Below are 24153 nucleotides of genomic sequence, written 5' to 3' on the forward strand. Positions count from 1 at the left end.
TCATAACATTTTTGTGAATACTTAGCAGGACAGGGAAATTGTCAAATTCATGCACTTATCAAGGGAACATCCCAAGTCATCCTTACTGCCTCTGATCTGAAGGACTCACTACACACACATGCCTTGTTTGTAAATTATGTCTGAGTGTTGGAATGTGCCCCAGCTATCCGTAAATAAATAAAAAGCAAGAAAATGGTGGCGTCTGGTTTGCTTAATTTAAGGAATTTGACATTATTAATCATTTTACTTTTGATACTTAAGTATATTTAAAACCATATACCTTTACTCAAGTAGTGTTTTACTGGGTGACTTTCACTTTTACTTGAGTATTTTTCTATTATGACAATTGGGTACTTTTTCCACCACTGTGGGCTGTCTTCTCTATAAAAATGTGATACCAATGTATGCCACCACTTCGCGACATAAAAGCCAGTCTACCCATGTGACTCACCTTCTGTCTCGGCAAGTTTCATGACGTAGCCAAAGGTGTGGCCATTCTGTAGGCTACTTTCTCACACAGGTAGACTAATACCCTGTGTGAGCAGGACATGCTAACCACTAACATTTTATCCATAGTTGTACATTCGAAAAAACAAAATAACAATGTTTTATTTATGTAGTTGACCAAAAATACCGTTGAAACAAAAGTAATATTACTGTACAGAGGTTTAATATTAATTGGTCGGTAGACTCAAGTAAACACACCTTTGTTTTGTTCTGGCCAATTGCGTTTAAATTCCAAATTGCGGAGAATTAAAGGGTGGGGTCGGGTCGACAGCGCTTGTGGTAAGAGGGGCGGAGTCTCCGATGTTAGCCTTTTTACTCATTGTTCTGAGTATCATCCCACCGCAGTTGAGGTGAGGCATAGAGAACAAAGTATATCGGTGGAAAAGTCTGTTTGTGGACCTGCGTAGACTTGGAATATTCGAAACAACTTCTTGTATTTTGACAGGTAAGAAAGATATGTATTTATGGTCACATTTCCGTGTATTGACAGTCTTCGGAGAGAGTAAATTCGTGTCAAGTGAGTCGAGTGGGATAGGATAATCACAGTTTCTCCATTCCTGTGTTGCGCTTGTCTCAACTGGAAACATAATTTCCCAGCGTTCCATAAATGTTCTTCCCGGTCTGGATTCAATGTAGCCTATCTCTGACATTCTGTCTCCTTCAATTTTTAGATTTGTCTCTGAACCTGATGGCAGAATAGCGTAATGTTCCTTTCCTATTGTCAAGTGTCTAGTCGCCACCCAAACGTCGTTAAAGTAGGACATTAGTTATCGTGGGTGTATTCATTACGCCGATACTGTTGCAAAACGTTATGCAACAGAAACCGTTTACTCCTTCCTGCCTATTTAAGAGCAAATGCTGATGGTTTATGTCGCTACAAGGTTTTGTCAAACGCTGTTCCTGCCAAATAGATGTGCGCATTTTTTTGTTGACAAACTATTGATCAACTTCTTGACTTGATGCACATTTGAATAGAGCTGAAAGTCAATACTGGTGTGACCGTGTGGGTACACAGTAGAGAGTGAGAGATGATCGAAGTTCGTCTACCCCCTCATCCATTGTCAAATCCACTGCCCCCCGCCCCCCGGGGCTTTGACAACCCCAGTGAGTTGGGGGTGGGGCATGACATGAGTGCCTGCATGGTTCACACATACATAATGGGTTAGGATTAATAATACTGATACCGAAATGTCCTTATATGACTTTCACACCTACAATACATTCTCTTTTAGGGCAGTTCAGATCCACAAGGGAAGTGGTGCCAGTAATGTCCAGGTCTTTGTCCCAATTGGCACCCTATTCCCGATATAGTGCACTACTTTTGATCAAGGCCCATTGGACACAAATGAGGTGTTCAGGCTGATGACATTATGACATCCATAGCAGTGAACCTCTCTTGCCTCATTCATCCTTTTCCAAAGGGAACCATATGCCATTAGTTACAGTAGTTTTACTACCTCCTCTATTCCACTGAAATAGCAGAGCACAGATCCTCTCATTTTATTTCACAAGTAAATCCACTTTCACTTCCAACATGCAACTGAAATAACATTATCTTGTTTGGTCATCTTACATGGTTTAGTCTTTTCAAATACACCAAAGACTAACTTTACTAACTGTCCAAGTCAAATTTGACATGGCACAGCCTGGTATTAGGGCTGGACAGATGTCTGTCAAGATGGAGAGCTGTCACACCAGTCATGATCATGCCATTCCAATGACCAGAAACAACCAAGAACAATCGCATCAAAACAACCAAGTTTTTGGCATTCAACAGCATATTGAATCTGGGCCAGTGAGCCCAGCTGATGTTTTGAATGGATGTCAGGTTGAATTGAGTTTCATCCTTTCACACATTCTCTACGCCAGTGCATTCTCCTGGTCTGCCCTGGCCAGGCCTGCCATGCTGCTGGTGCTGTGCCATGAGGTGCAGTCTGGCTCGCCTGGGGCTGCTGACTGCCTCTGGGGGGGGGGGGGGGTTTAGGCTGAGATTTTCAGCTGCAGCTGGGGTCATACTGGCGCTAATCCTTCCCCCTGCTTAATTCCTTGATATTGTCCTACATTAGGCCAGCATGGGGTGAAGGGATTACTGACGATTCAACCAACTCCATATATCTCCTCCTCTTTCTTTTCTTTCCTTCCTTTTATTATCATGTTGTCTTGTTACGTGTGTCTCTAACTTGGTTCCACGTTTGCAATGTCTAAAATGTGACCCTTCCCTACCTAATTGTCCTCCCTCGTCTTGACTTTAGTCTCTCTCCTCACCCCCTGCCCTCCCTCCCCGGTGGTGTCTGAGCAGAACAGAGGGCTCAGTTACACCACAGAACCTAATCAGGCCACGCGTGGGACCAGGCCTCGGTGCCAATGTGTGTATCCAGGTCGAGCGTGTTTGCGTGCATGTGTAGGCTACATATGGGGATGGAAGACTGTTTTTTTTTAATTTCCTTCTGGTCAGCCATGATATGGACTCTTCTATCTGGGGTTAAAGAGGAGGTGGGACGATAGCGACCTAATCTCCTAAGGGTTAAATCGCCAGGCAGGTGCTTAAGATATCTTCTCAGACAATGCTGTTATCAACTCAAAGCAGATTTACTCTGACTTCTACCCTCCACATTGCCACCATTTTAAAAGAAAAAAATATATTTAAAAAATCTTGGCATAGAACAACAAAGGATGTCAAAGACAAAAATCCTTATCTTTTGATACGTTATCTCCAGACTAAGACGACTTCCATATTGGACGGCTGTTGCAAATGTCAAGGACATTACACAAGGGCAGAACAGAAGATATGAAGTTAAATTAAACAAACAATAGAGTCCCAAAGTGTCTTGGAACCCTCTTCCCAGTCATCAGTGGAGTGGCAGAGGTGGCACGATATGAAAGAATCCATCCAAGCTGGCATCGCCAGGGTGACCAACACAGCTGTGCTCCCATTACCGTCACAAATATAAATTATTCACTCAACTTTTTTTTCTTTCTGGGGAGGCCTAACAACCGTTTGTCCCCATCACTCGGTGCTCTGGAAGTCTGTACTGCTCTGCCATGTGTATTATTTTCAAGTCGGCTCCTATCAGACAGCTCTTCATAAACCACCACGCCACATCTGCTGACAGCATGCTGGAAATGGCTACATCTATTACTGTCTTTCTTTTATGAATATATTACCATTGATAATTTTTTTCATTACTGACATAGTTTCACGAGAAGGGAGGGAGTGGACTGGATTCCTGAATCCATGAGTGACTTAAATGAAGATTTTACAGTTGGGCTGGTTCGTTTAGCCTGCACTGAGCAATGCTTCTCAAGATGTTGACTCGGATGATTACTCCTAGTCATTGCTGTGGTGTCGCTCTTCACTCTGCTCTCTCATCTCCCACTTCCTACTCATCCGTTAATTGCACTCCAATGAGCGGGAGAGGAAGGGAGGAGTGCGGGTGTGGTGGAAAAGGAACGCTAACGACTGGGAATTCTTCACCGTCGAGATATGCAGTATCCGAGAAGAGAATCATCAGCCTCTATCTAGAAGAGTGACTATAAGTCACACACAGATATGAAGTGTCTGTTAGAATGATTGATGCACAATGACGTGTTGGTGACATTTATTTATGGAAGCAACACCTCACAATAACCTCACTTCCACCAAAGAAAGAAAGTTATCTGTACTCTTCCGTCTGTGCTTCAGTCCCCTGTCGTCTTTTATATCGGTCACGGTTTACGTGAAGAACATTTTAGAAGTGGAATCATAAACACTGCAGATAAATGTAGCTACTCAAGCTTCCCCTCCAAGGATGTCTGGTACATCTTTTGGGTGGGGGGGGGTATTCTTTAGCGTCCCCTCCGATTTAATCCCCTCCGTGCTCTCCCTAGCCTCCCTTCCGCCTCTGATCTTTCTGAAATATTAATCTGTCGCATCGCCTCAATGCTCACCGGCACAGCCATGCATATATCCAGTATCCACGCTGCAGCAGGTGAAGCCTCCCCACTGACCCTAAAGGAGGGCTTTAGATGGTACCAAGCGAACCTCGGTGTCCAAACGGCGACAGACATTCATTCTAGATGCTCTGTAGAAAACTCTTGTATGGTCCCCATCGAGAACTGAGAAACGAAGCTCACTATAAAATACTTATTTTCATTCACTCCCATTGCCGTCCTCCCATTCGCCCTAGATAGTGTGACAACAGCCTCCTCGTCCGTCCTACCTCCATACATAGTGATTGTGGACAGCAGCCCAGCATGTTACATCAGTTCATGCAGCATCGTCCTTCCTTGCAGTGACAACACAGCCTCTCGTTACTCTCTAACAAGGGTATTCAACTCTTACCCTACAAGATCCGGAGCCTGTTGGTTTTCTGTTCTACCTGATAATTAATTGCACCTGGTGTCCCAGGTCTAAATCAGCCCTTGTTTTAGAGGGGAACAATGGAGGGGGAAAAAAGCAGTGGAACTTGCTTCGGGTCCAGAGTTGAGTTTGAGGGCTCTATAACAATGGAGACCGGAAGCGAGGCAAGCTCAACTCTTCAGATACCACAATGACGGCTCAGCCTTCTTCCATAGATCACACAGCCTTCCATAGGCCCTCAGTCGTTGTTACATCAGAGAAGCCACACAGACATAGAGGCCTAGTTCTACTGCTACACACTTTCCTCCTGCCCTTTGCTCTGGCCCCTCCTCCTTCCCTTCTCTGTGTAATCTGATCCTAGTCTGCACTTCCACACTTCAGAGACAACACAGACCTGCTATAATTCCTAGTGAGAGGAGCGTACAGGGAGTAAACATGAATTACCCATATAGCTCGTCCCAGTCGGAGCCAACTCTACCCCCCTTTGGTCTGGTGTAACACTCTTTCGACACATCTACCGATGGATGTAAGCCTAATATTTTAGAATTATTATTTAATCAGTTACTGGTTAGACATTAGTGTAACACTATGTCTAATAAAACCTACATTGACTTGCAAGTCATCGTTTTATTTTTATGTGTCAGTTGACTGCTAGCTGGTTTCCGGGCTGTTTTCCGGGCTGTGTCAATTAACACAGTAATAACATTAGCTAAGGCATTGCATTTCTCCTGATGAATCACTGCTAATGACACCGTGTAGCTGCTGTAATGTAAAACCATGCTGTTAAAGTCTTGGGAATGGCCACAGTTTTATAATGCTGCCACTGTATTTTAGCTAGGGTGGTAATAAAGCATTTCATCAAGTCCAGTAAGCAAAACTCAAACTAGGCCTAAATCCTCTTTAAAAAAAAAAAAAAATTAGGTCCGAGAGACTTCATGCTTCGATTCTTGAAAGCATATTATAAACAGACGTAAAAATGTCTGACACGCAAGTTCTCTTAGACATGGATTTTCACAGAATCAGATATCGCCCCCTCTTTCAAGTTGGCGAATGTGCGCCAGCGCTCTGGTTCACATGCGATCCTGCCAGCGGGGCCCTGCTTTGTGTACTTAAGCCTTTTCAATGTGCCATACTGTAGTGGGGGTTTGGCATGCTAGTGGAGCCGAGAGGGGAGTTCCATCGACTGGCTGTTATCGGTGGACTGATAAATGGACTGTAAGAAAGTAGCTGGAACAGCTCGTAGGGCAGGAGCCTATGAGTGAACCCTCTGGACAGGATGCTAGTCTATCGCAGGGCCTTACCACCAATCTATCTCCTGAGTGCAAAGCAGAGACTGATCAGGTCCCATTTTTACAGTCGGACTCAGCCGAGGATCGAACTCCCAACCTTCCAATATCAGGGTGGACACTAACCTCAAATCAAATGTTATTTGTCACATGCGCCGAATACAACAGGTGTAGACCTTACCGTGAAATGCTTACTTATAAGCTCCTTAACCAACAATGCAGTTTTAAGAAAATATTTACTAAATAAAGTAAAGTTAAAAATAAAATAAAAAGTTACAATATTGAGTCTGTATACAGGGGGTACCGTTACCAATGTGCAGGGGTACAGGTTAGTCGAGGTCATTTGTAACATGTAGGTAGGGGTAAAGTTACTGCATAGATAATAAACAGCGAGTAGCAGCAGTGTAAAGACAAAAATCAGGGTGGTTTCAATGCAAATAGTCCAGGTGGCCATTTTGATTAATTGTTCAGCAGTCTTATGGCTTGGTGGTAGAAGCTGCTAAGGAGCCTTTTGGACCTAGACTTGGTGCTCCGGTACCCCTTGCTGTGCAGTAGCAGAGAGAACGGTCTATGACATGGGTGACTGGAGTCTTTGACAACTTTTTGGGGCCTTCCTTTGACACTGCCTTGTAAATGGGTCCTGGATGTTTGGAAGCTTGCCCCCATTGACATACTGGGCCATAAGCACTAGCCTCTAGTGCATTACGGTCGGATGCAAAGCAGATGCTATACAAGGCTCTGATGCAACTGGTCAGGATGCTCTCGATGGTGCAGCTGTAGAACTTTTTGAGGATCTGGGGACCCTTGCCAAATCTTTTCAGCCTGCTGAGGGGGAGAAGGCGTTGTCGAGCCCTCTTCACGACTGTCTTGGTGTGCTCCACTATAGCCCCATCAATGGGAATGGGGTCGTGTTCGGCCCTCCTTTTCCTGTAGTCTATGATCATCTCCTTTGTCTTGTTCAAGTTGAGGGCCACTGAAGTTGGTATAAATGGACTGTAGCCTACACTCAAGTGGGCGCATTCACCTAAAGTAAACCTTCACAGATAGTAGTTTCCTGCACCTTTCTTCAATTTTGACTGATAACTGTAACTAAATATTGGCCCAACATTTAGTTTTTGATGTGGTTGTATCTGCATGGGAAACGATTCTCTGTGTAGCAAATGTCGTTGAGCCTATCCCTCTGACTGGGGGGGAAAAACAATCCAGACCCCCGGTGCTGCTGAGTCATAGCCTGGTCTGACCGTGGAATAACCACAACTTCCTGTAGCCCACACAGTAGATCCATTAGCATCACGCTCCACACCACTGCACATCCTCCTGTATAGATTTTTATACTGCACAATTGGCCAATTAACCCCTATTTCTTTGCGTAGTCTCACAGCGGACAATGTGAAGGGTGAGTGGGAGAGTATGAATAAGAAGGGGAAATGGTGGTGAGAGGGTCCTGAGGGCTTTAAGCTTTCTCTCAGCAGGCTAGCTGGACCAAGACCACCTGCCAGACACACAGGGGGCACACAGCTGTGTGTGTACCATGTCTAGAGAGCACTTACCGACCACGGGGCTCAGCTGGCAAGCCAACCACTCACAAATCCATTTTAGAGAGAGAGTATATATATATGTGTGTGTGTGTGTGTGTGGATTTTTTTTTGCCCCTGGTATTTTACAAGTGTTCATCCCGATTTTAATAAATATTTTTTCTCCTGGGTAACCTGGTATTTCTCAGCAACACCAAGTAGCTATGACTCAGCAGGACCAAGCTCGTCTCTTTCCTGGCACCCCAACGGTGGAACCAGCTTCCCCCTGAAGCTACGACAGCAGAGTCCCTGCCCATCTTTTCCGAAAGCACCTGAAACCCTACCTCTTCAGGGTATAGAGTATTCAGAGTACTCACTATGCCTGTGATATGTGGTGGTCCCACCTAGCTATCTTAAGAGGAATGCGCTGACTGTAATTTGCTCTATATAAGAGTGTCTGCTAAATAACATTTCCGTCCAAAACCAGGTGTGTCATATAAATATGTTAGGATTTGATTAGAGCTCTGATCGGCATGAAAATTCAAGCCTGATGCTACCTGAGCCAGACGAGCCCCAAAAAAGCCCAAATGATTGTGCCGTTATCCAATAGGCTACTGCACATTACGCACGAATGTAAAACGATCCAGTAAACTTTTTAACTGTGGCCTGTATTATTGTTTACATGGACTGGAATTATGCACCTTGTATAAACCATTAAGCTGGGGAGAACACGTGATGCTGGTGTGGGACATTTGTAAACTAGTAAATTAGATTTTAATTTGAAATATAATATGGCCTATTTTACATTTTGTATAATTAGTAGGCTGACTCATTAGCTTACCTTATGTAATATTTCTCCTAGTGTTGTACGACGTGAGTAATGCATATTACCTCTCGCTCTTGTTGCTTCATTGCTTCCTCGTTCTCGTCAGTTAAATCGTTGGCCCTCGTTTTGTAATGACATGCGTGAATAATATGGGACTAGAATAAGATGCAGACGGATTTAGATTCTCTTCACCGAGATTGAATGGTTATGGGTCTGATTTTAAATAACCGCTATAGTCGATCACCATAGCATTTAACGTTCAGCAAGCTTGCATCCCTCTTAGGACGCAAATATACTACATTCTAGTCTAGCTTTTCCTGGGACTCCACAAGAGTTAAGGAGAGAGGCCGGCGGATGGCCGGTGAGTATTGTGCAAGAGTGAAGACTCGCACTGTGAATTGCGCTCCATATGCGCTGTCTGTCACCACACAGTGCTATTTATCATGCAGAAAAGTCTGCAGAGAAGACTGATTTTTAGACATGACATTATAAATGAAAATTTCCATTTCACATCATGTGGTCCTTAGAAATTATTTATTGGTTTCTCAGTTATTTATCCCGGGAAACAGGAGTAGGTTTGGATGGAAAGTATCTTAATCTTGCTAACCCAGTTCCCACTATTAAACCCTAGTGTGTGTGTGTCCATCTGTGTGTGTGTCACAGTGCGTAGTATATGTGTGGGGGGAGGCAGGTCCATCTTATACACAGATGGTGAACGCAGCTTTACAGATGTGTGGTAATGGGACTTAATCTGCTTGATCTGTAACCCCCCCCTCCCCCCATCTGTCACTGTCTCTAGTCTCTTGATCCCTCTGTCTCTTATGGCTGTCTGTGGAACAAGTCTACCAGGAACAAGGATCAAGAAAACAAACCTCTGTCTACGAGACCAGAAAGAAATTCTGCACATTGTATTACTGCTCTCAGATGTAGATTTATGATCGGCTTTAGAGACCCACAATGTTTAGACTGAAGGTCTATGATGCCTCGAGCCACACCTCCACCATTGTTTTTTTTTCCCCCCATCAGGCTTTTGACACAGATTGAACCCTTTTTTATCTCCTGAGATCTGGGTTATTCCACTCCGTCATTTAGCCCTCTTCATTCCTTTTGGGTGTAGCTTAGGCTAGCCTGGTTCAGTCAACCTTATCTTGGTAAACTGCTGGATCTTTTAGTGTGTCAAGGCTTAAGCTAATAGCCATTTTTGATTTCAAGTCAGTGTATAAATGGATAGGGCTGTAAAGAGGTTCCAATTTAAATTTAGCAATGCTGCGGTTTATACACTCCAGCGAATGGGTGTGTTTTGCCAGATAGGAGCCAAAGACTACACACACACACACACACACTGCCACACCTTGCCAGGGTTATGAGGACACTCCCCAGTCTGGCATGCCTGTGTGTGGAGGCTGGAGATGATGAGCAGTATTCACACCATCTGTGGAACCTAGTTAATCATCCACTGACACAGCGTCTGTGTGAGCCCGTTTAGTCAGGAAGGGATCGTTTGGATGTGAGACTATAGTTATTATGACTTGTTTGTCTGCGAGGAGGTGATGGTGTTTGTTTGCAGTGGAGAGAGAGTTTAGCTCAGGACTATTTTGGTTGATGTTCGCAGCGGGAAAGTGTGTTGAACGAGGCTAAATGTATGGGGCTAGTGTGGAATGTCACACCAGGATTAGAGTGATGGGGCCAAACCGCATTCATCTCTCTTTCACTGTCGTCCACTGGGGGCTCTCTGACCGTCACATTCCTGCCCTCAATGTGTTGTGCTTCCTGGAAGGCCTGACCATCAGTCCAGAATGCTCTAGGGTAAAGCTTCCCCTGGGTATATCTAGGATCAGATTCCCCTCCCCCAATCCTAACCTTAACCATTAGTGGGGGGAAATGCAAAACTGACCCAAGATCAGAATCCTCAACTCTCCCAGTAGCTTAGGAAGAACAACAGTGGGGGTGGGCAGGGGTTTGGAGAAGGAAAGTATAGCTCCTAGTACAGTGGTGAAAGAGAATGGAACGAGGTACAGTAGGAGTGAGCGAATCCATCAGTCATTAACCACACTACTTAGAATGCAGGGCCGAGGAGCAAAGTCCACTCCGAAGTACACACCATGAAATCCAACAGCAGTTCCTGGTCACTACCCACAATGTAGCAGTGTTCATTGGCAGGTATACACAGTGTTTTTCTGTCAGTAGACGACATATTGCAATACTACTACTTCTTTTAACTTGTGGTCCACACAGCTCAAGCAATCCGTGCTTTTCATTTCCAGTTGATTCCTAATGGGGGGGGTTTGGTGAAGGAGCCACAAGTTCTAGGTCTGTTGATGTTTTACCGGCACCCAGAACACTGTAAAAACACACTCAACATGCCTCTCTCTCTCCTATCTGTTATTCTCTGCTATCATATAAACTGTATCACCATAGCCATCTATAGTCTGGTACAGTCGGGGTCAAGGCTGCCGAGGCTGTTTTGCACAGTGTTACAAAAACGTGTGAGAATAAGATTGATGGACAACCAGGAAGAGTTGATAGACCTAGATAAAGTCAACAGTATAGTGTGTGTGTGAGTGAAGTCTTTGTAACTAAGGTGATGCGGGGTGTGTCGCAACAGTGCGACAATCAAATCGGAACGCGTTGTCTGAACCTGCTGCCTTGCCCAGGAAAACAGATGACACAAACTGACAGATTCACCAAAAACAATGAAGTTCATTTTTCATCTTCCAGAGGTGTGTGTGTGTGAGCTTGTGGAACCAGGATATACAGCATGCCCAGTATTTTGGAATTTTGCCATGGTATAATTTTTTTCTGTATAATTAAATTTATTATTACCTAATGGTAGTTGGCACAGTTGAAATGACGAGACACTCCCAAGCTTGGGAAAAGGAGAAATGAGTGCCACACCTCTATTTAAACACAGAGTGAGTGAGCGAGAGTAGGAGAGGTGGGGAAAGAGCCTGGGAGACATTTTCTGTGTCCATGATGAGTCAGCTTGTACCTGTAAAGTACAAGCTCAGACAGAAACGCCAACGCCCTGTTCACTGTGAACCCCCATAGGTCAGCTAGCTAGCTGGCTGGGTTGTGACTCGACTATTCCCAATGGAGCTGAGCTAGGCACAAGTACCTCTCAAGGGCTTAGAGTGAGACCGATGCATACTAATATATATATATATATATATATATATATATATATATTACACACTGACACTCCCATGGTGACTTGCCTGTGACTCACCAGTCTGTTGTTCCAAATGCCAGTGAGATAAGTACACATGAGGGCTCTCTGGGTGGAGGGTCTAGAATAAACACACAATCTAATTTCTCTCTGAACTCGGGGGGGAAAACACAGGAAGTTCATTAGTGAGAATTATACACGCATCACCACTACACTTCTGGTCTCTGTGGGAAATGCATGAAAACTCCCCAGTTCTAGAGATTGAAACATCACACACACACACACACACACATCCCCCATTCTGAGCCCTGGGGCTAACGCAGAAGGGTGTGGTATTATCATTCACATCCGTAACAGGGCTCACTGCTTGGCAGACCCACAGAGCAACTCCAAACTCATTTCAGACAAGAATAGTTATGCACGCTGGTACAATAGTTCTACTACCTCGCATGTACAAAAATACTTTGGAACGGCATAAAATAACTTGTGTTACATGTGATTTCCAGAGGGATGGCAATTATATTTCTAAAACGGTCCTATATATGAGATTAAACTAGTATGCTTTTGCATAGTAAAGCTCATAGATGGATATAGTATATTTACTGTATTAGGCCATAATCACATATGTAAATACAGTACCTGGAGGTGCCCGGATTGCGTACAAGGTAAGGCAGAGGTAGCCAGGAATGTTAGTGCATCGCCCATCAAGTACAAACACGCCAGCGGGACATGCTGTCACGACTTGCCACATTATCTCTCCTAGCTACTACAAGGTGGAAAATGGATCTGCTTTCCTTCATTCCTGTCATCCTGCCATACAGTAGTCAGCCCAACCCTCCACCTCATTTCCATAGCAGCATATATTTGGAAAGAAACCTATATTTGTCCGACTTTTTTCTATTGATGGCAATATTAAGTGAATTTGTAAGCTACTCTGTCTCATGCCTCATAGGAAGTATTTCATATTGTATTTGTCTGCGGCCTGAGTCTAGAAATGAGCAGGTAAATATAATGGTTTAAAAGCATCAGGAATACCCACTCTCGTATCGGTAAGGAAAGGCGGTGCAAAATAAATAGACTTCGTCATACGTAGTTGATCTTCGCTAATTCTTGGTCGTATGGCGCATTCATGTGGAACTGTGACGTCTCAAGCTGCTACATTCATGTGGAACTGTGACGTCTCAAGCTGCTACATTCATGCGTATGAAAAATGAGATGCACGTAAACAGAAACGTGTAAACGCACACTTGGCCTTTGCTCTTTGGGAGAATGGCTCTAAACAGCCTGACTCTTCCCACCGACTCTCCCACAATCCGATCCAGTTTACAAACACACACAGCATGTCAGTAATGTCTGTGTCCAGCGAAGAATCCCATCCCTTCAATTACAGTAACTCCCTTCACCGCAAACATCTGAACCACACACTGGTGACATTGTTAGTGGACTGTGGCGTCACGTGCCGCTCCCATCGCATTTAACTGCAGAGAACGAGCCATCATTGATCATGTATTGAGTGGGTTGAGTGTAGAAGTCGTGACGTTTTGTTAAGTGAAACTGAGTGTTTTATATTGAGTGGATGTGGGTTATTCTCCAACTAGCTTTCTCCTGCACCAGAGGTTATTTTGAGTCTGAAGACCATCGGAATTAGGAATGTGTGCAATGTGAAAGACACACACACACACACACACACACACACGGAAAATAATATGCCCATAAACAAACGCTTAAACACTTGGACAGACTCACACACTTGTAAGAAATGTTTAGAATATTGGTGTAATTCTAGACATTCAGTTAGATAGTGTTGGTTAAATATCCCCTTTTAATGTTAATGGTGAGCTAACATGGCTGCAATAGAATGAGTTGGCATGTAACCGCATCATAATGCAGAAACCACATTGGGCCAACTGAGTGAACCAGGAGAGGAATCCTTTTAAATGGGGAAAGAGTAGATGAGGTCCAAACCAACACAGCTAAAGTGCATTCCTTCTGAAGTATGACGGATAGTTCAGGAGAGAAAGGGAAAGGGGGATATCTAGTCAGTTGTACAACTGAATGCCTTCAACTGAAAAGTGTCTTCTGCATTTAACCCAACCCCCTCTGAATCAGAGAGGTGCGGAGGGCTACCTTTATCGTCATCCACATCTTCGGAGCCCGGGTCTATGATAGATGGTCACAACAAGAGAGCAGAATAGAGATAAGAGGCAGGTACTGCCGGGAAAATGACTTGATAAGGATTGGGGGGGAAAAACGGAGGTGGGAGTGTTTATTTTAAATCAGCCAGTGCTAAATGGTCATTAAGCGTTGGGCCTGTATTTACAGGTGAAGGAGGTGTGGTGTTTTGAGGAGGAACTGTGTGTGTGACTGTGTCCACTATAAAGGTGTTGTCTTAGGAGGAATAAGGTGTGTATGAATGACTACTTACTTTCTCTCTCTCTCACTCACTCACTCACTCACTCACTCACTCACTCACTCACTCACTCACTCACTCACTCACTCACTCACTCACTCACACACGAAACCTGTCTAGTGGGTTCTGGTGGCTGATACTGTGAGTCGGCAGGCAGGTGTCTAGCTCCCACAGCTGTATGTATAGGCGGAGGCTCTGCCCGGGGTTAAAGGCCGCTAGGGCTTAGCAGTTGGCGTTCCTGTCCAGCAGCTGTCCCTCTGCCCCCTCACCCTCCCCTCCTATCCCAGCAGCCTTTGCTGCTGACTCGGCGTTGTCATCTCTGGCACTGTTCAGAGGGAGGGCATTCGTTCACCTATCTGTATTCTTACCTGGGAGAAAGAATATGAAATCAAATGTATTTTAACTAATGGCCTAATTAATATTTAGCCTTAAAACCGGTTAGAATAATACGAAAGTAAACTGTATACTGTAAAATAGAGTGGTATGATTGTAATTTGTAGCAAAATGTGAAAGATGATTATTGATCTAAATGCAATTTTTTTGTGTATTTCAGGACTTCTCCATTGTTGTTGGTTTGAGCCCAGGAGGCCACCATGGAAATGCAGAGTGGGTTCATAATCTGGCTATATTATTCTCAACCTTTTTTATTTCCTTTTTTTTTCTTCCTCTTAATTCCTCCTCTCCCTCATATTCCTTCCTCTCCTTTGTTCAACTGAACACAATGTCTTCCCCTTTAGTGCAATAACAAGTATGTTCGACGCATAATGGCTCATAGGTAACTTCTAAGTGCAGTGTTGTCTCTTATAACCCCTCTGCTTTCCCTCCAGGTGCATTAACAAGTGTTATTCTAAGTGCAGTCCATAATAACCCCATACATTTTCCCTCTGTAGTGGGCGAGCCCTGAGGGCACTAACAAGTGTGTTGAACATATTATAATATATTACTTCAAAGTGCACTTCCACTCTAACCTCTCTGCCCTCTTTCCCTCTGTAGTGGGCAATGAGGGGAGGGGGAAGGTGAAAGAGTGGCAGGAGACCTACTACGCCGGGGACTCTGGGATCCAGTCAGGAGCCACCACAGTGAGAACCGATGACGACGGGACCGAGTACAGCACCAAGCAGTACAGCACCGTCACCACCACCATCGTCTCAGAGAACCCTGCTGGTGAGACGCGCTCAGTTTAGTGCTTGAATACACGCTCTCAAATTGACATAAACAAACATTCAAAAGTGCAACCCGCTACAAACAACCACTGTCACTTAGGAGCATGGAGTTAAAGTGTACACAACAAAAAAACATTCACACACACCTTATTACTGCTTAATACTGAACTATCATTCAAACCCACCATCTAAAAATACAAACCACTCAACCCTCTCCCCCTCCTCCTCTCTCCTCCCTCCCTGTAGAAGTGGAGTCTCAGTATGCCCTGACCCGGGCCCAGCGTGTCCGAGCGGCCATGTTCCCAGAGACGGTGATGGAGGGCACGACCATCCTGTCCACCCAGACTGACCCGTCCCAGATGACCAACGTACAGCGGCTGGCCGAGCCCTCACAGCTCCTCAAGACGGCCATCGTCCACCTCATCAACTACCAGGACGACGCCGAGCTGGCCACTCGCGCCATCCCCGAGCTCACCAAGCTGCTCAACGATGAGGACCAGGTACAGTACTGGTTGTTTGACACGTCTGTCTTTGCGTCAGGGTTGGCCTCAATTTAGAATATTTGAATTGACTCCCATTCAGCTCATTGATTGATTTGGCCACACAGAATGTAGAATTTTTGAGTTTGAGTAACAGGAAGTACAAGTGCTGTTCAAAGAAATTGCACTGTCATAGAACATGAACGTTTAATTGACCCTGACAGGTCGCACTTCCAGATACCAAGAAACATATCACACTTCTCTGGAAGCAATGTTCGTGTAGTCTTTCAACCATAGTGCTTAGAATAGACTATTATATTTCCACCAATGATTTAATTTGTTTGGCTTCTTTTTGAATGTCTTAGGGTCAACTTGAGGGTTAAACTAATGCATTCTGGGGGGGTGTGGTATTAATGAAATAACTTTGCTCATTCATTTGAAGTTTGTCCTGAAAATCTGTTGTTGAAACAACATTTTACATGCATGTATTTAACATGTTTGATATTTTATCAACTAGATATACATTTGCATTTCACATTCAATTTCCTTTAATTAATTTGAATTGCAATTCTGTACACTGTTTACTACTACAATTCAAATGTATTAATTGGATTTTGAGGCATTTTCAATTCTGAATTGATCACAGCCCTGCTATGCATGTGTATTTTTCTTTATCTAGCCATCAATCCACATTTTGAATTAATTAATCAATGTCTAAATGACAGCCATTCATTGTTGTTATTTACCACCAGTAATCACACTTTCCCCATAAACCTAACCCATCTCTACCCCTCCTTCCCATTAGGTGGTAGTCAAGCTGGCTGTCATTCACATTGCTGTACTTTTCCAATAGTCAACCCTTTCCTGTTTAATAGCTCTGCATTTTCCCTCCTTTCAAACTAACCAAACCCTCTCTGTCTTCCAGGTGGTGGTTAACAAAGCCTCCCTGATCGTCAACCAGCTGACCCGTAAGGAGGCGTCTCGCCGGGCGCTGATGGCGTCCCCCCAGATGGTGGCGGCGGTGGTGCGGGCCATGCAGAACACCGGGGACATGGAGACAGCCCGGGCTACAGCCAGCATCCTCCACAACCTGTCCCACCAGAGAGAGGGCCTGCTCTCCATCTTCAAGTGTGGGGGCATCCCTGCCCTGGTCCGCATGCTCAGGTAGGAGTCTGAGGGTCTGCGGGGGGGGGCTAGGTAGGTAGGTAGTGTGTGGGAATGCTTCCTCTCGTCTCGCATTCTCTCTCGTAGCTCTTATTTTGTGGCCTTCTATACCTGGGTGGGGGATGACATGTTGGGGGTGAAAGTTGTTGCAAGTCTTTCTGCTCGCTTTCTCGCTCCGTACAACCACAAGATTGACAAAGCATTTCAAAGTAAGACTCATCTAAATCCTTAGGATAACTCCCTCTCTCTCTCTCCCTCTGTCAGTTCTCCCATGGAGTCTGTGCTGTTCTATGCCATCACCACCCTCCACAACCTGCTACTGCACCAGGAGGGAGCCAAGATGGCGGTGCGCCTGGCCGACGGCCTGCAGCGAATGGTGCCTCTGCTGAAGAAGAGCAACCCCAAGTTCCTGGCCATCACCACCGACTGCCTGCAGCTGCTGTCCTACGGCAACCAGGAGAGCAAGGTGAGGGGGGGGGGGGGTTAAGTGTAAGGGGTGTGATGTTATGCATGTCAATATTGTGAATGAGAGTGTGTTTGAATGATAGCCCTGTTTTGGCATGGGTGTGGCTACCATAGTAATTTTGTGACTGCACGCTTATGTGCATGTGATGATATCAGACAGGTGTGGCTGGGTATTGATGTCTACCCTGTGTGTGTTGCCTGTTATTTAATGGGTAAGTGCATGTTTGGACAGGAGCGATACATGGAATGTTTTGACCCTTTGAAGATGTTCCCGTTAACCTTTTAATGCCTAAATCCCTACTGGAAAATGAGGAATTGTGCACATCCAAACATGTCACGAGCTGGACTAAAAGTGAATGTCCACACTGTTTGCTGCTCATAGAAATGCTATCGCTTGATTCATATTGTTAAACTCCATTTCCCATCATCTCGCTCTCAGCTGATCATCCTGGCTAACAGTGGTCCGGAGGGCCTGGTCCACATCATGAGGAACTACAGCTATGAGAAGCTCCTGTGGACCACCAGCCGTGTGCTCAAAGTGCTCTCTGTCTGCCCCAGCAACAAACCTGCCATCGTGGATGCTGGTAAGTGTTTGAAACACAGGGAGGGGGTATATTTGTAGTTACTTGTTGTAGATTTGCGACGACTGATACTGTGGTTTTAATAAATAGAAATGGGCTTCTTTATTTTCAGTTGTAAAGCTATGAGATTATGAATGACGTTCATATTTTGCAGTAAAAGGAGTTAGACAAAAGATTCTATCCCTCTCTCTGTTTCCCCTCTCAGGTGGGATGCAGGCTCTGGGGATGCACCTGACAGGTTCCAGTCAGCGTCTGATGCAGAACTGTCTGTGGACCCTGAGGAACCTGTCGGACGCTGCCACTAAACAGGTGAGACTTCTACCTTCCAACCTAGAGACATATAGAGACTGTTTCCATCCTGCTGTCTGTTTCTCTTGTGTTTGTCCTAACCTCTGACCTTTAACGTGCTATTTTTACCTCCCTTGCATTTACTCTAAATGTTCTTATTTATTGCAACATCAATGTTTTTTTTAACAGTTTTTAAGAACCACTAATATATTAGATAAACTAAACTCTGTCTCTCTAGGAGGGGCTGGACAGTCTTCTTCAGACTCTCGTTGGTCTCCTGAGCTCTGACGACGTCAACATGCTCACCTGCTCCACTGGCATCCTCTCCAACCTCACCTGCAACAACGCTCGCAACAAGGCCATGGTCACCCAGAGCAACGGCATCGAGGCGCTCATCCACGCCGTCCTGAGGGCGGGAGAGAAGGAGGATGTGGCGGAGCCGGCTGTGTGCGCCCTGCGTCACCTGACGTCGCGCCACTCTGACGCCGAGGTGGCCCAGAATGCCGTGCGCATGCATTATGGCATTCCTGCGATTGTCAAGCTGCTCAACCAGCCCTACTACTGGCCTGTCATCAAGGTGAGAGAGTGAGGGGTGGTGGGATAGAGGGAGATTAATAGTTGACAAATGGTTTCCAAGGGAGAGGGCTAACCATTCACGTAACCGGCTGCTTAATTCGCTATGAGGTGAGAAGTAGGAGGCGAAAGAAGGAAAGAGGAAGACTAGGATGTGATGGAAGGAAAAATGAGGGACAGGGAGAGAAACCATAAATGATGATGAGATGGGTGAAAATGTGTAAAACAAACTGTCTCGAACAAAAAAGAATGTTGCTTTTTGATCACAATCAAAATGGCGCCCGTCTCTAACCCCACCTCTCTCTTGTCCTCAGGCTGTGGTTGGTCTGATCCGTAACCTGGCACTGTGCCCAGACAACCAGACCCCTCTGAGGGACGCTGGGGCCATCCCCCGCCTGGTCAATCTGCTGCTCAAAGCCCACCAGGACGCCCAGAAACACGGCTCCACCGCACAGCAGACATACCAGGTAGGTGTAGAAACAGATCTATGTACTTCAAATAAAAATATTACATCAGTAATTCGCCCTGTTCTTAACCTCTCTAGTCTCTTTTGTTGCTGACTGACTCTTGCTTTCTCTCTTTGTCTCTCTCTCAGGATGGCGTGAGGATGGAAGAGATCGTGGAGGGGTGCACAGGGGCCCTGCACATCATGGCCAGAGACACCATCAACAGGGGAGAGATCGCCAGCATGCAGACCATCCCACTCTTTGTACAGGTAAGAGTTTTTCTTTCTTAAATATTTGTTTCTTACTTTCAAGACATCAATATCTCTATGTTGCTGCTTTTATCTCCTGTAGATTGTGTTAACCATTGTCTCCCTCTTCCTACCTAGCTGCTGTACTCTCCAGTGGAGAACGTGAAGCGCGTGTCAGCGGGGGCTCTGTGTGAGCTGGCCCTGGACAAACAGTCTGCGGAGATGATCGACGCAGAGGGAGCCTCCGCGCCGCTCATGGAGCTGCTGCACTCCAACAACGAGGGCATCGGTGAGAGCACTTCTCTTAAAACATCAGAAAACAGGATTTGCGATGGATGCGTCACTAGTGTCAGGTTCTTTTTATTAAGTGTATAATAAGAGTCTGGTAGCAGCAGTTGTGATGTGTGGAGAGTCAGAGCAGGTGGTCAGTCTGAAGGCTTGTAGTTAGAAACTGTCTTTGAGCCTTTTGGTATCAGACCGCGTGATCCGATACCGTCTGCCCAACGGTAAGGGAGAGAATAGCTCGCGACAGGATGTGTGGGGGTCCTTGATGATGCTGCATGCCTTCCACAGGCACCGTTTCCAGTAGATGTCCTTGATGGGTAGAAGCACGGTACCAGTGATGCACTGGGCCGTCATCACCACCCGCTGGAGGGTCTTGCGGTCCATGTGAATAGATTCAGAGGTTGTTGTTTGGTGTCCATTGAGAGGAAGTTATCTTTTTATTTTTTTGTCTGACTGCATTTTTTTGCTGGCTTTCATCTCTCTCTTGCTCATAATTGACCAATTATTTAGTCTGATCCCTTAACTCAGTTGAATGAGAGACAAGGATTGAGAAGAAGCATTACACACCACAGCCTTTTGATACATAATCTCAGTTCTGGGTATAGACGAACTTTGTCTGTCAATCAATGTGTACATGTGATAATCTGACTGTTAGTAATCATGTCACCTTTCTCCTCTCTCTCCCAGCCACCTACGCTGCCGCCGTTCTCTTCCGCATCTCCGAGGACAAGAGCTCAGACTACAAGAAGCGTGTGTCCGTGGAGCTCACGCACTCCCTGTTCAAGCACGACCCCGCCGCCTGGGAAATGGTGAGTGTACCTATGCTCGAGGCCTCTAGTGTCATCTATGGCGAGGAGGGAGCCACTGCAGGATCTAATAACGAATTGCAGCTTCTCTCAATTCCGATGAAACTGGAAAAAAAGACTTTGCTTCGATCGGTAATTTAACATTGATAAATGCATGTATTACATTTTCGTAGGTTCTTACATGTGATGTTTTTAGTTTCTGTAAAATGGCAAACGTGTAATATTTGTATTAAGAGAAAGGTAGGTAGACGATGCAATTTAAGAAGACAGTGTGACACTGTTTCTGTCGACCATGTATGGGCAACTCGCTGACTTCATTTTGACCTTACACCTCTCGTGACCCCTCCCCAGGCCCACAATGCTGTCCCCATGGAGTCCGGCTATGCAGCAGACGGTGAGTAACTCACTCTGGCGGAAAGGTGCCCATACTGACTGACTGACACATGGGGCAGGTGTGCCAGTGGGTTAATGTGCTAGTTAGTCACTGTTCCAATGGGCGGTTTCTGTGTAAAGTTAATGCTTTGCTATATTTGAATATCTGACATGATTATACTGTATTGACAAGGAGAGAAAAAGCAATTGTTCTATATTACTTCAACAGTTAACTTAAACCATGTTAAAAGTGAGCCCCCCCCCCCCATTGTTTTATGAATTAAATATAAGGGTATCATCTCCAGAAATGTAAATATTTTGCAAAGTGTTGATCTGAGTGTGTGTGTGTGTGTGTGTTTCAGAGCTAGACGCAGGCTACCACCAATATGGAGACTACCCTGGTGACATGCCCATGGATGGAGAGATGGGGATGTCCGATGTTGAATACCAAAGCGGTGGCGGTGGCATGACCTACGACATGAGGCAACCGGGATATGCTGAGCGCTACTAGGACAACGGTTAGTGCATACACCCAATAATACAGACAAATGTACCCATGCTCTTATGGTCAAGCGGCGCAGACACACGAAGACAAAGCAGCCATTAGTTACATTACACCTATTACACCTATTATTATAAAAACAAGTCACACACCAAGTCAACCAGTTGGACCCCTTTTTAATAAAGATGCTGTTCTCTCGACAGGCACTGAAGGGATGAGAGGAGAGATGGGGGGGGGGCAGCAGAAGAAGAGGAGAGAAGCGGGGGGAGCAGAAGAAGAGGAGAGAAGGAAGTGGGGGGAGAAGAAGAAGAGAGGAGCGGGGGGGTGGGGGGTGGGGGGCAGAAGAAGGGGAGAAATCACAGAGAATCTTCAAATGGAGTGATGTCAATCTGTCTCTGCTCACCTCGAGGTAGTATATGCAATTATCACTGACTGTGGGGCTCAGAATCTAACAGGGCTTACCTTCTGTTTTCTAAGAATGATGATGATGCACAGGTTTTTAGTCAAGTACGTTTTAAGGTTGTGTGCGCTTTTCGGGTGGGTAATCTATGCCAAAGAGATTTTATTTTGTGACGATAATCATGTAGATTCCTTTTTTCTTTTCTTTTTTTCCCCCCCGATTTCAATAGTAGTTGAAAACACTGCCAGAGGTGACTGGACAACGATGTGTACTATACAGCTCACCTGTTCACATGTTTGCTTTCTTCAGCCTTTGTAATGGACACTGCTGTTTTTAACTTTCTTTTAACACTATTTGCTGTTAACATTCTTCCCACTGTGTTTCTCGAAAGTCTGCATGAGTTAATTCACAAGTTAGTGAGTTAATTCATGAGCTAGTAGGGAGTTAGAGATGGTACTGACTCTGTGGTGTAATATTCTTACGTTGACTCACACAGTAGAAGAGAACAACCCAATAGACGGGAGTCTACTGGAGGCCCTAAATCAAGAACCTTAGTGACAGGGAATTTTGTCTTTCTACATAAAGGTTTTTACTTCAATTTTGTTTAAGAAAATAAAGAATATATTAAAGTACAGGCAGACTGAGTATTGATTATGATTTTACTGTAGGAATATTGAGTGTGAAATACAGAATATCTGGGGCAATGCCATACTGTTTTTTTTTGGTTTTTTCGCTCTGTATAGTATATAGGCAAGTAAAGTCCATTTTTCCTACCCAAATTTGGGGGAAGTACTCTTTTATCCGATGAGGATGCATAATAGCTAGTGCTGCTGATGTCAGAACCGCCACTCATCTTGGGACGGTAGTAGTTACTTACATGTATTTATCGCATCACTATCTAGCGGGATAACATTTTCAGTGGTCTCTCAGCCAAAACGGTCACATTCTCCTCAACAGCATTTTTCATCCAGACACTTTCACTACATAAAATGGTTTGTGGCTCTGAGACCAGGTAACAGAAGTTCAATGGCCTGGAGATCTGGCTATAGTATGTGATTTATAACTCAATTAGCCTACATTAATGTTCAACACATATTTCCTAAATTACAAGTGGTGTTTAAGGCTGTGATCTGGGCACATCTTAGATTTTTATTCCAGATAAAACATACAAATTCTCACTCAGGATGCTAAATTCAACAAAACCAAAAATGTTGTTTGCTGTAGGTGAAGCAGAGTAGAAAAATAAATAAATGCCATTTTATTTAAGGTCACTGAAATTGTGTTTGATTTGCACAGCAGTGTGTCACAGATTTAAAATCTGCGTGACTGCAATGAATTATCAAGATAAAAATAGAAGGGAGGGTGGGTAACTCAACATCCTACCAGGGCTTCCACTAAAACCAGGTAGTATGAGACTACTGATTTCTAAATCGAGTATCAAGTCTGGAGCGAACACATTGCACTGCAACGTGAACGTACTTTAACACCGCAATGCCAAAATCAACTAGATGGAATTCTGGCCTGAGTTTCAAATTGGAGGCTGCTCTACCTGACACAGGCACACTCATCATTCCCAACCCTAAACCCTGGGTAAAGAGGGTTAGAAAATGTGGAGTAGAATGTATGCAGATGGGTCAGTGTACCAGAGGAGACACTGTAGAAGGACAGAGTGCCAGCCAGTCCAGATACACTCCTCTGTTCGAATAAGACGAGGGAGCAGGTAAAGCAATACTCCTAGCATTATGGAAGGCGACGCAACTGTTGTCAGAGCATCGCAAACTCCAGGACTTGTCATTACGTCGAAGCCAACAGTCAAACTCCACTTCTGCCGATGTTTCTCTGTCACTCCCATTTCCTCTTCGATCCGACTCCCAATAACTGCGCCTATTCAGACCCTCTTTACATAGCACCTGCCAACAGCCCTCGCATCTCTCTGGGTGATCAGGATATGGCTGCTCTTCTCTCCCCCATGTTCCCCTCTGACAGAGTTTTCTGTGTGCCGTGTTTGCGTCCAGTGTTGGCTCACAGGCATCTAATGGAAGGACACGATTATTATATTTTTTTTCATTACTGTCCTTTTAATCTTTCTATCCAACAAATAAACATTTTCAAGTATTCTCACAATCATTTGTGTTTGCAGCTTTCAAGAGAAATCAAGTCACATTTTCTTAGGCCAGATTTTATCCAGCGTTCTGCATCATGGTTCACACTGTAAAAGCAGTGTGAATTCCAAAACCCATTTGAGGTCAGAGGGGAGAAACTTCTGGCTTTCTCATCCAATGGGCTTTGAGAACGAGACGAGAGGATTATTCAATTGAGGTCTTCCCATACAG

The 24153-nt window shown here is 44.9% G+C and overlaps 1 protein-coding gene across 1 annotated transcript; it reads left to right on the forward strand.

Annotated features, from left to right (window-relative positions):
* The first annotated feature begins 788 nt into the window (after positions 1-788).
* On the forward strand, positions 789-22458 carry LOC109889080 (junction plakoglobin). Its single transcript, XM_031830392.1, has 16 exons — positions 789-952; positions 14602-14654; positions 15042-15212; positions 15458-15711; positions 16616-16854; positions 17119-17320; positions 17759-17903; positions 18106-18209; positions 18427-18765; positions 19076-19228; positions 19357-19476; positions 19594-19744; positions 20428-20549; positions 20898-20940; positions 21281-21436; positions 21624-22458. Exons 2-15 carry the CDS (start codon positions 14642-14644, stop codon positions 21427-21429), a joined length of 2205 nt encoding a protein of 734 aa, XP_031686252.1. The 5' UTR covers positions 789-952; positions 14602-14641; the 3' UTR covers positions 21430-21436; positions 21624-22458.
* The last annotated feature ends 1695 nt before the right edge of the window (positions 22459-24153 follow it).

This window comes from Oncorhynchus kisutch, linkage group LG1, assembly GCF_002021735.2.
Source record: "Oncorhynchus kisutch isolate 150728-3 linkage group LG1, Okis_V2, whole genome shotgun sequence".
NCBI lineage: Eukaryota > Metazoa > Chordata > Actinopteri > Salmoniformes > Salmonidae > Oncorhynchus > Oncorhynchus kisutch.